The sequence below is a fragment of the Neovison vison genome, chromosome 11 (assembly GCF_020171115.1).
Source record: "Neovison vison isolate M4711 chromosome 11, ASM_NN_V1, whole genome shotgun sequence".
NCBI classification, from domain to species: Eukaryota; Metazoa; Chordata; class Mammalia; order Carnivora; family Mustelidae; genus Neogale; species Neogale vison.
In genome coordinates, this window is record NC_058101.1 from 103,628,394 (window position 1) to 103,641,520 (window position 13,127).

A 13,127-nucleotide genomic window follows, 5' to 3' on the forward strand; every position below is an offset into this window, starting at 1 on the left:
CATATACATAAAATATGGAAGGGGAACAAGAATTTAGTGCTTTTATGTGTTCAAATTTAAGTGACATCAACATAATATAGACTGCTATACACACAAGATGTTCTATATGAACCCAATGGTAACCACAAATGAAAAACCTGTAATAGATACACAAAAAAATTAAGTGAAACTAATCCAAGCATAACATTAAAGAAAGCCATCAAACCACATGGGAAGAAAGCAAAAGAAGAAAAAAGGAACAGAGAAGAACTACGAAAACACCAGGAAACATTAACAAAGTGGCATTAAGCACATACCTACTAACAATCTCTTTAAATGTAAATGGACTAAATGCTCTAATCAAAAGATACAGGGTGACTGAATGGCCAAAAAACAAGCTAAAGACACACACAGACAAAGTGAAGGGATGGAAAAAGATAACCCATGGAAATGGAAGTGGAAAAAAAGAAAAAAAACTGGGGTAGCAATACTTATGTCAGACAAAACACTTTAAAGCAAAGACTGTAGAAAGACACAAAGAAGGGCACTACATAATGATAAAGGTCAATCCTTTGACCTATGGGTCAATCCCATAAAAAGTACAACAATTATAAATATCTATGCACCCAACACAGGAGGACCAAAATACAGGAAGCCAATACTAATACACATAAAGGGAGAAACTGACAGTTATACAGTAATAGTAACTCTACTTGCATAAACAGACAGATCAAGGAAACAGTGGCTTTGAATGACACATTAGGCCAGATAGACCTAACAGATATATACAGAATATTCCATCCAAAACTACAGAACAATTCTTTTCTCAAGTGTGGATATTATCCACAGAACATTTTCCAGGATAAATCACATGTGAGGCCAGAAAACAAATCTAAATACATTTAAGAAGGCTGAAATCGTATCAAGTACCTTTTGACCACAATGGTATGAAACAAAATCTACTTTAAGAAAAAACACAAACCTCACAAACGGTGGAAACTAAATAACATACTATTAAATAACTGATGGTGTGGCAGCTGGGTGGCTCAGTTGGTTAAATGACTGGCTTTCTTGGTTTCGGCTCAGGTCATAATTTGGGGTTATGAGATGAAGTCCCACATTGTGCTCTACACTCAGTGGGGAGTCTGCTTGAGATTCTCTCTCTCCTTCTGTCCCTCCCCCAACTCATGTGTGCACATGCTATCTCTCTCTCAAATAGATATTAAAAGAAAATCTAATGGATTAACAAGAAAATCAAAGGAAGATTAAAAAATACATGGAGACAAATGAAAATTAATACACAATAGTCCAAATCATTGGGACACAGTTAAAGCAGTTCTTAGAGGGACGTTTATGACATTACAAACTTACCTCAAAAAATAAAAATCTCAAACAATTTACCCTCACACCTAAATGAATTAGAAAAAGAAAAAAGCCCAAAGCTAGTAGAAGGAAGAAATAAGGAGGTTAGAGCTGAAATGGATGAAATAGAGACTAAAGAATAATAGAAAATATCAATGAAGCAAGGAGCTGATTTTTTGAAAAGAGAAAATTAAATTGATAAACCGTTAGGCTGACAAGTAAAAGGAGAGTGAGAACTCAAAAACAGAAATGAAGGAGAAATAACTGAAATAAGAGATACAAAAAATCATGACAATTTTACAAAAATTATATGCAAACAATCTGGACAAGCTTTAAGAAATGGATAAATATCTAGAAATATACAATCTTCCCAAACTGCATCAGAAAGGAATAGAAAATACGAAGAAACCAATTACTAGCAACAAAACTGAATCAGTAATAAACTCCCATCAAAAATCTAGGACCAGGTGGCTTCATACATGAATTCTAGCAAACATTTAAAAAAGAGTTAACACTTATCCTTCTCAAACTATTCCAAAGAACTAGCAGAGGAAGAAAAGGTTCCAAATTCAGTCTATGAGGCCTACATTATTCTGATACTAAAACAAAGACACTATTAAAAAAAAAAAAAGAAAAATGTAGGTCAATATCTCTGATGATAACAGATGCAAAAATCCTCAACAAAACATTAGCAAACCAATTTAAACAATACATTAAAAGGTTCATTCAACATGATCAAGGGATTCAAGGGTAGTTCAATCACCACAAATCAATAAATGTTATATATTATGTTAATAAGAGAGAGAATAAAAACCATATGATCATCTTAATACATGCAGAAAAATAATTTGACAGAATACAATATCCATTCATGATAACAACTCAACTTAAGTAGATTTAGTGGGAATACACCTCAACATAATAAAGGCCTTATATAACAAACCCTAGTAGGGAAAACTGAAGCTTTTCCCCCTCAGATCAGGAATGAGACAAGGATGTTCACTCTCACAACTTTTATTCAACATAGCACTGAAAGTCCTACCTGCAGCAATCAGACAAGGAAAAAAAATTTTTAAAAATTCAAGTTTTAAGGAAGAAGTGAAACGGTCACTATTTGCAGATATGATACTATATAGAGAAAATCCTAACGAATCCACCAAAACAACTATTAGAACAAATAAATGAATTCGGTAAAGTTACAGGATATAAAATTAGTATACAGAAATGTGTTGTGTTTTTGTACACTAATAATGAAGTACCAGAAAGAGAAATTAAAGAGACAATTCCATTTACAACTGCACTAAAAATAATAAAACACTTAGGAATCTATTTAACCAAAGAAGTGGAAGACTTATACCCTGGAAATTATAAGATGTTAATGAAAACATTGACAACAACACAAAGAAGGCTCATGAATTGGAAGAATTAATGTTAAAATGTCCATACTACCCAAAGCAATGTAGAGATTCAATGCAATTCCTGTCAAAATACCAATGGCATTTTTCACAGAAGTAGAACACATAATCCTGAAATTTTTATGGAACCACAAAATACCACAAATAGCTGAAGTATTCTTGAGAAGAAAGGTAGAGCTATCACAATCCCAGATTTCAAGACATACTACAGATAACCATAATCATCAAAACAGTATGGAACTGGCACAAAAAAAAGACACAGAGATCAATGGAATAGGATACAGAACACAGAAATAAAACCATACATACATAGTCAATCTATGAAAAGGAGGCAAGAATATACAGTAGGATAAAGACTTCCTTTTCAATAAGTGGACAGCTACAGGCAAAAGAATGAAATGATTTTCTTACAGCATACACAAAAATAAACTCAAAATGAACTGAGGACCTAAATGTGAGACTGAAATGATAAAATCCCTAAAAGAAAAAATGAGCAATAATCTTTTGGACATCAGCCTTAGCAGTATTTTTCTAGATATGTATTCTCAGTCAAGGGAAATAAAAACAAAACTAAACTTGGAACTACATCAAACTAATAAGGTTTGCACAGTAAAGGACACCATCAAGAAAACAAAACAAAAGAACCCCTATGGAATGGGAGACGATATTTGCAATGACATATACAATAAGGGGTTAATATCCAAAATATATAAAGAACTTAAAGAACTTATATAACTCAAAACAAAAAAAAGTTAAAAATTGGGCAGAGGACCTAAATAGAGATTTTTCCAAAGAAGACATAGAGATGGCCAACGGACATTTGAAAAGATGCTCAACATTGTAAGTCATCAGGAAAATGCTAATCAGAACCACAATAAAATATCAGTTTGCACCAGTCAGGTGGTTAGAATAAAAAACACAAACAAATGGTGCAGATGTGGGGAAAAGGGAGCTCTCATGCAATGGGAATGTAAACTGGTACTATCCCTACGGAAAAAGCATGATGTTATGTCAAAAATAGAACTGGAAATACTATATGATCCAGTAATTCCACTACTGGGTACCTGCCCAAATAGCCAAGATATGAAAGCAACCTAAGTGTCCATTAATAGATGAATGAATGATGAAATGCGGCATATATATATACAATGGAATATTATTCAGCCACAAAAAGAATGAGACTTTACCATTTGTGACAACATGGAGAAATCTAGATGGTATTATGCTAGGTGAAATGCATCAGATAAAGACAAATACCATATGACTTTATTTATATATAAAATCTAAAACACAAAACAAATGAGTAAACAAACCCCAAGGAAACAGAATCGCAAATACAGAGAAGAAACTGATTGCCGGGGGTGGGGAGAAGTGGAAGGATGGGTGAAATAGATTAAGGGGATTAAGAGGTATACACTTTTAGTTATAAAATAAGTCATGGGGATGAAAAGTGTAGCATGGGAAATATAGTCAGTAATACTATAGTAATATTGTATGGTGATAAATGGTAATTACATTTTTCCTGGTGGGTATAGCTTAATATATAGAACTGTCAAATCACTATGTTATATATCTGAAACTAACATAACATTGTATGTCAACTATACCTCAATAAAAAAACCATAAAAAACAATCGTCTAAGTGTATGCTAACAATGAATAATCTAATAATGAAATCAAAATAATTCCATTTAGTAGCATCAAAAAGAATACTTAGAAATTTAATGTGTATAGGACTTGCATACTGAAAACTATAAAACATCACTGAAAGAAATTTAAATCCTAAGTAAATATAAAGGCGTCCTTAGTTAACCAATTGGAAGACTTAATACTGTTAAGCTGACAAGCCTTGTTCTTTTGGTCTACTGATTTAACAGAGCCCCTGTCAAATCCCAGATGGGAAAATTGATCTTAAAATTCTCAAGGACATGAAAAGAATTTGGATTAGAAAAAAAAAAAATCTTATAAAACATTGGAGGACTTACATAAATACAGAGTAGTGGTTGCCAGAGGGAAGGTGATGGAGAGAATGGGCAAAAGAGGTGAATTCCAATTTCAGAACTTACCTCAAAACTATAGTAATCAACTTTGTATAGTACTTCCATAAGGACAGATTAATGGAGTAGAGTCTCAAAATAACCCATACATCTTTGTCAATTAATTTTAAACAAGAGTGACAAGCCCATTTGATGGAGAAAATAATCTCTTCAACAAATGGGGCTGAGCCACATGCGGAAGAATAGTACTAGACTCTTAAAATCATAAAATTAACTCAGCAGTGATCAAAGAACTGAATGTAAGAGCTAAAACTCTAATACGCTGGAAAGAAAACAGATGTAAATACTCAAGACCTTGGATTGTGCAATGGTTTCTTAGATAACAGTACAATCAAAAAATATATAAATTTGATTTCACCAAAATTGAAAAATTCTGTGCTGCAAGGACATGATCAAGAAAGAGGCAACCTACAGCGTAAGATAAAATATCTAGAAGACAGATATCTGATAAAGTTCAAGAATTTGGAGTCTATAAAAAACTCTTACAACTCAAAAAAACAATGAACTCAAAAATGAGAAAAGAATCAAGTAGGCATTTTCCAAAGAAGATATTTAAATAGCCAATAGTACAAAAAATAATGGCTAACATCATCAGTTATTAGGGAAAAGCAAATCAAAACCATAAGATACTCTTCACACCCACTGGGAGGGCTATAATAAAAAAGATAAACAGACAATAAATAGTTTTGATGAGGATATGGAGACTTTGGAACCTCTGTATACTGCTGGTAGGAATGAAAAATGGTACAGCTATTCTGGAAAACAGTTTGGCAGTTCCTCAAAAAGTTAAACATAGAATAACCTTATGACTAACAATGTCACTCAAAGAGAACTGAAAACATATGTCCGTACAAAAACTTGTACACAGATGTTCACAGCAGTAGCATTCATAACAGCCCTAAAGAAGAAACTATCCAAGTGTCCATTAACTGATGAATGGATAAAGAAAATGTGGTACATATACACAATGGAATATTATTCAGCCATAAAAAGTAATAAAATACTGATTAACATTAGGACATTAAAAACCTGTAAAACATTACGCTAAGTGAAGGAGGCCAGACACAAAGGCCAAATATTGTATAATTCCACTAATACAAAATTCACTGTATAGGCAAATCTATGGAGACAGAAAGTTGATTAGTAGTTGCCATTTTAGGGGAGAGGAGAATGGGAATCGACTGTCTAATAGGTATGGGATTTTCTTCTGGGAGTGAAAAAACATTGCACAACTTTGTGAATATACTAAACCACTGATTGTATAAAATGGTGAATTTTATGGTATGTGAATTATATCTCAAAAAAATCCCTGCAGGGGCACCAGGGTGCCTCAGTGGGTTAAGCCTCTGCCTTCAGCTCAGGTCATGATCTCAGGGTCCTGGGATCGAGTCCCACACTGAGCTCTCTGCTCAGCAGGGAGCCTGCTTCCCTTCCTCTCTCTGCCTGCCTCTCTGCCTACTTGTGATCTCACTCTCTGTCAAATAAATAAATAAAATCTTTAAAAAAAAAATCCCTGCATAATAAGGTGGAGCAACTTCAAGATGATTTCCCACATGAAATGGCTACTAAAAGACATTTTTATTTCTATAGGGTCCTTTCAAATATTAGAATTAGCACACGGCAGCCTCATTTAACATGACTCAATTTGGCTCATGGTTAAATGACAAATCATAAAGCAACTATAATCAAAATATTCACCTATATAACAGATTTTTACAAACATTCTCAACCTTTGAGTTACCATCTGGACTTCTAACGGAAAAAAAACAAACACACTTTAAACTAAAAATTAGTTCACATATTCAACCTTATGTAAGTTTAGAAACACCAGCAAAAACTTGTCAAACCTGACAAATAAATGTATATTTCAAAAAATATGAAAATTATCAATTTGCAAACTCAAAATAATGGAAACAGGCAATAATCCTCAATGAATATGCTGCACCATTAGGTGAAAGTTTTCTGGGAAAATTGATGATAGACAAATCAAGCTGGCAACTACTGAACTCACTAAACACTCTTAACACCATTAAAAATGAAACAAAGCATATCATGCTGGATATGAAGAACTAAGATTATTTCATCACCACTTATGAAGCACATCTGCCAATATATACATATATGTATACACACGTAACTTGCTTAGGTCTCGTAATGTCAATGTACAAGACAGCTGGGATAGAGGAGTAAGGTGAGCAAAACGAGTGTGCAATCAACCAAATCCAGAATGCAGGAAATTTTGTAGAGCAAATGATATCATCTGTTTTAATAATAAATTCATTAAAAAGAGAGGGGGAACTGTTATAAACAAAAAGAGGCTTATGAATCATATAATTTATCTTCCAAATGAGGATACTTTTGAGAGTGAAAAGGAAGTTCTATTTTTTTTTTAAAGGAAGTTCTATTAATAATTATGCTAGACAACAGGCATGACCTGGGACCACTCAAAAGTCTCAAATACAAGGTATGGGCTTTCATGTTGTCAATATCTTTTTATTTATTATTATTATTATTATTTTGAAAGAAGATCCAGTTAGGGAATCTGAACATGAAATGATATTAGAGTATCACTGACATGACACTGTAACTAGGTTTTGTATTTTAAAAAAAGTCCTTATCTGTTAGACACACACTGAAATGTACATAGGTGAGACGGTATCTGTGCTTTGCTTTAAAACACTGGTGGGGGGGGCAGTGGGGGTAGGATGTAGGGGAAATATGTGAAACAATATTGATAAAATGTTGGTACGTACTGGAGCTGCATAATGGCTCCATGGGGATTTATTACACTGCACTCCTCCAATTTAAGCATGTTTGAAAATTTTTATAATATAATGTTAACTTAAAAAAATTTAGCATCACCCAGCATGGCAGAACATGTTTCTGGCTTTGACTTCCTATAATGACAGATACACTCCCATAACTCTTACTTGCCAAAAAAATATTGGTTAGGCTTAGTCATAAAATGGAAATCTCAAAGGGAAATCTTTAAAGAAGAAACAGCTGCTTAGGCTCAAAGAAACGTAAAAATCTGTTTTTGACTTTCCCACTGAAAGATGCTCTCAGAGTTCTGGACTCACAGTGAGGTGGTTTGAGTGATTTGTAAGAACTCGGAGATGAGGTTCATACAGCTTTGAATATTAAACTGAGTCAGCAGCCCCAATTTGAGATTATCCTCTGTTCTTGGCAAAGTCATGAGTTTAACTTCTGCCAGACATAAAATTTATTTTATGGGGTATTAGTAACTTCAAAAACTACATCTGAATGAAGTCTCTATTGCCACTGGTAAGTGTATGTTTTAATTGTGTTAAGTTTTGTTTTTGGAGAATTGTTTTAAATATGCATAGCCCAAATCTAAAACTTCATCTAAATAATTACCCTTACCTTTTGAAATTCCAGACAAAGAGAAACAAAAGTATGCAGATTGGCTTTTAAAATGTCTTAATATTTGAAACACGTCTTTTAATGGTTTTGTACTCACCTCCTGTTTAGACCAGTTAAACTAAAATTTTTCTTAGACCCTGGCCCAACCATTACTCATGGATTTTAAATGCAAAATAACACAAAAGTTCTTAAAATAGAGTTTCTTTCTATATGTCAGACTCCATTTCAGGCAACAGTATTTATAGAAATTATAGAAAAGCCTACAGGGGAAAAATACCAGAGATACAGAATAACTGAAAATTAAATCAGTTATGAAGAATGTTAAATAAAGTTTGCATGAAACCTCAAGAAATTAAATAAACAACTGTTATTTTCACAAGAAGTTCTTCCGTGGTTCAGAAGTTCAAGCCATCAAGTCTAAGAGAAGTCTGCTTAAAACAAACAAACAAACAAACAAGGCAGATACTTAATTCCTGAGGAAAATGCTGTCACCAACATCATCTCAAGGTGCCTTAACTTTCATTTTCTTTCTGATTAAAGGCATTTAAATATATCTTTTAAAGAAGGAACAAGGAAAATTAGGATACACTGAATAGTATTATATACCTAAAGCCGTCCATTGTGAGTTTATAAGTCATGTGTTAGATTTATAGAAGTGGGTTTACAGTGAGATACACACCACGACATTTTTGGATGATAACTGCCACAGGAAGCCAAGTCACACTTTCATATATGAAAAGTAAGTTTCCTAGACATATTATTTATAGTTTATTTGCGCACACCCCATGACCCAGAGAAAACCCACATCAACATGAAGTTAGCAAAGCAGTACCAGTCAAATAGTCAGCAAAGGAACACATTAGGGTAGTAATAGGCTGTTGCAAAGAGCAGCACAGTGTTTCCGTAAATTCAGTTAACTATATTATAGTTTGGTGAATGCAGAGGAAAAGAGACTAAAGGAAGAAGTGCAAAATTAAAATTATTTTAGGATCAATTTGAGTAAAATAACTCCTGTAGGATTTCAGTGTAGCACTATGAATCCTTCTGTATTCTAATGTTACACAGGAATAGCAAAGCAGAGGAACATTAGTAATGAAGCTTTCTCCAAGTGAAGAGTTAAATATCCTAAACTGGATGAGGTTAACAAACAAAAACATAGTAGCACTTGGATGCACTAAACATGTTTAACTGGATACCCCTGCCCTCCTATGCCACATGTTAATAGTCCTCGAAAACAGTGCATGTCACTATAGCCACTAACTTTTGCTTATATAGTAGCAGTAAAAATGAAAGCGATCTTTATTACTATTGTGTTAATAATAAAGGAGATTGAACTGATGTATGAATCAGTTCGTTTCTACAGAAATTCTGTAAGCCTTCTATTTTGATGTTCGTTACCTTACAATTATGTATCTGTTTCAGATACTGCAACACAGAAATGGTGTCAATACTTACTAGTGTGGTGGCCAGGCATACAAGACTTCTCACTGTAGCAAGTGGACACACAGATATTTTCAAGTTTATGGCACGATCGAATTCATGATATGGTACAGACATTCAGACTTTCAGCAAGCTGCTCCTAACGAAATGTCTACACTGCCCGAAGGTACGAAATGGTTAGCGAAATCACCTCAAATTACACATGTTAGCAAATCCAACTTCCTTCTGCTTGACTGTGAAACAGGCGTGCTGGTCCCCATTGTATAAATAAATGTAAAAATGCAGGTTCGACTCCCATGAGTCAGACCCATGATCAGGTTTTGCTGTCAGTGAAACGAGAGGGGAGGCTTCACTTACTCTTCATTCAGGGCACACCGGCGATTGGTGAGAGTGCCGTATTTCCTCAGGGTTTCAGTGAGCTCGGAGTAGAGTTTGTCAGCCAGGGACAATGGGATTCCTTCCCACACCAGGATGAGAATCACAATCACTGCAGCCTCACAGGTGTGGCCAGCTCGCTCCCGCACCAAGCACAGCAGTTTCTCTTCACTGCAGCTTCTGCGAACCACCTGTGCGGGTCCCCATTCCACCCCAACACCCCCACCCCAACCAAAACAAAACAAGGGTCACTTGTGGCAGAGGAGAGCAACGATTTATGTATGCATATTTTTCATGTCTGGGTCACAATTAGGGCAACATTTGCCAGCACGTGCAACTTGCCTTTTGCTACCCATCTGTAAAATGGGGTTAGAACCCAGAGAGAGGCAAAACTGCTCAATGTTTAGCAGACTATACCAGTGCAGGGAGGGGCAATGACCCCTGCATTAAACCTAGAGCTATATGGAAGACAAGCAGGTCTTTTTCACAAACTTCAAGGTTTTCAAAAATGACAATATAAAGATTAATGGAAGGTATTTAAAAAATTACGGATGACTTCACATTCCAGGAAGAATCATACTTTTTATCAATTTGAATGGACCTCCTCCTCTCCATTAAATTCTTTCAATTAAATATAGTTTGTATGTACTTTCAAAGCTAATCTGCCTTTTTCTTAAGAGCTAACACAAAATAAAAATAAGCAATATTCATTTCAACCGGCATAAATGACTCTTTTATCTGGTAACCCAATTCTCAGGGTTAGATTAATGAATCAAAACTCCCAAGACTGAAGACCAAAGGCCTTGTCAGGTCACACTTACCCATTTAGCAATAGGACATCCCTGAGAACTTTTGCCTTCTTTACCAGTATAGATGACTCTTTCAATCCTAATAGCTTTACCCTTCTGTCCAAACCTTAAAAGAAATCCACAGAAACACACACACATAAAATTAGCAAATGAAACTGAGGCAAACAAAATACTGAACATTTGAGCATAATTTTATTCTATGACCACACCCTGAGAAATGAATGGTTTAATTCATTTTTAAAAAATAAGTCTAAGCCAAGCAAACAGGATAACAGACTTTAAGCTTTGTATTTCTTTGGTATCAAAATATATTGATAACCATAATGAACTATTTTGAAATTATATGTTGGGTGAAAATAAATGGGAAAGCTTATTTTTAAACAATTTCACAAAGCACAAAACTTTTTTAAGTTTGTTAAATTCAGTCTTCTAAGATAGATACTATTTGATTTTTGTCCTCTACTAGATTTAGCTATTTTAAAACTTGGGGAATCACAATAGATTTTAGTTAGAACTGTTCCTCACAGACTCTCTACCATTTTTTAAAGATGGCTTGCAAATAACTAGTATTCAGCAATTTTGAAAATACAGGATAGTTCTAGAGATAGATTATATTTTCCCTTATGACCATTTACTACTTGCTAATAACAAAAGGCATTTAGGGAAATCTACTGTATCTGCCAGGCTACTAGAGGATTATTTAATGAATTTCTACACACTAATTTAGAAATGGGTAACTTGTAAATTGGGCAAGAATGATACAAAATATGTCCTTGCTGCCCACAATGTCTAACGTATTTTAATGATAACACTGTCTACTTCCTACCATAGTTAACAGCTCACATCTGTGGATACCTATTTGAAAGTCTCTCTCTGCATCAACTGTCTCACTCATAAGAGTCTTCTACATGCAAGACTAACTGTGTAGATTGAGGTAAATACTTGCCTACCTGTGACTGACAGTAAAAAAAAAAAAAATGTAGCTATAAATAGAATCTGTCTCCATTTCTATTCAGCATCTCACACTTACCCTCTGCTTATACTAAGGGACAACTTCCTTAGCGATAACTACTCATTTACAGCTCTAGGTGCATTTAACTCGATGATTCCTTTCTTAAACCACATCTCCCCTCTTTCTTCTCTGACACTTTATCATCAATTGGGAAAGCCAGAGTGGGGCCTCTTTTTGCAGCCCGTGCCAGCACCCCTGTGCCTGGCAGGCGGGCTGGCTGGTTCTCGTGCGTGCCTGGGTTTTCTGGCATCCATCTCAAAGTGGGCAGCCTGTGCCAGCTCGCAGACTATTAGTCCTGTCAAATATTGTGACTCTCTGGTGAATAGCACAGTGTGGAGTGCTGGCAACCCTAGAATAGCTAAGCCTACTAATAATTACTCAATTTACAATTGTTTACTGCTTTGTATGTGAAAGCTGAAAAAATTCTGACATATACAAAAGGATAAACGTTAATCTGCCCTGTGCCTTTGCGTTAATTACCTTTCTTCCATGATTTCTCTAATAGCTGCCACATTAGGACCTGCTCCTAGATGGGTATAAAAAGGACCTTCATCTTTTTCAATAATTTGCTCTGTTGAGATAATAGAAGATTATTATTTTAGACCTCAATTATACTAAATATAAAGGCTACATCCACAAAGCTTATCCCCCAACTGCACATTAAGGGCCCTAAATGTGACTTTAAACATTTTTTTTCTTTAAAATGAATAAATTGATGGACTAATCTATTAGAAAATGTGCCAAATAATTAAGTATATGTACATGCTGGCTGTTGGATAAAAAATATTAAATTACATTTCAGATACGGAATAAGAAATTATTTATTTTAAACAAAATAAGTGGAACTAAACAAAACGGCGAGGGAATTAGAATATATTATATGTAATACCAACTACAATCCCGTTTTTTTGAACTGAAAAAAAAAAAAATTATAGCTGACTAGAAGCCTGCCTGATACTTGGATGTTAAAAGATTAAAAATAAAGCTTCCTGTTTTATCATATCCCCAGGATATTGCTGTTTTTATTGTCAAGGTATCTTTTTCTCCTTTTGTTTCTCCCCAACATTTAATTGTTGTGTTTTGAAAATAAGAATATTAATTCCAGACCCATATTTGTATGTACTTTAAGAAAAATTTATGATGAGAGAAAATACTGGAGAGAAGGTCCGGTAAGAGGAAGAGGTTCTTGTAGACTACTGAAGATGGAAAGTGGGAAGAGATGTTAGAGTTCTCGGAGAAGAGACTGTAGAGGATTAGAACTTACCTAATGTTATCTATGACATGTGTGGTATGGC

The 13,127-nt window shown here is 34.6% G+C and overlaps 1 protein-coding gene across 2 annotated transcripts in view; it reads right to left on the bottom strand.

Moving 5' to 3' along the window:
- The window catches only part of TET2 (tet methylcytosine dioxygenase 2), a 138,882-nt gene that overhangs the window by 36,073 nt on the left and 89,682 nt on the right, over positions 1 to 13,127 (bottom strand). Inside the window, exons 4-6 of one of the 2 annotated variants that reach the window (XM_044224364.1) lie at positions 12,313 to 12,403; positions 10,833 to 10,926; positions 9,994 to 10,202 (exon numbers count right to left, since the gene is read on the bottom strand). In XM_044224364.1, coding sequence (XP_044080299.1) covers positions 9,994 to 10,202; positions 10,833 to 10,926; positions 12,313 to 12,403 — 394 coding nt within the window. Of the gene's footprint in view, positions 1 to 9,993; positions 10,203 to 10,832; positions 10,927 to 12,312; positions 12,404 to 13,127 lie in introns of those variants that run through there. The other variant, XM_044224365.1, reaches the window with a different exon arrangement.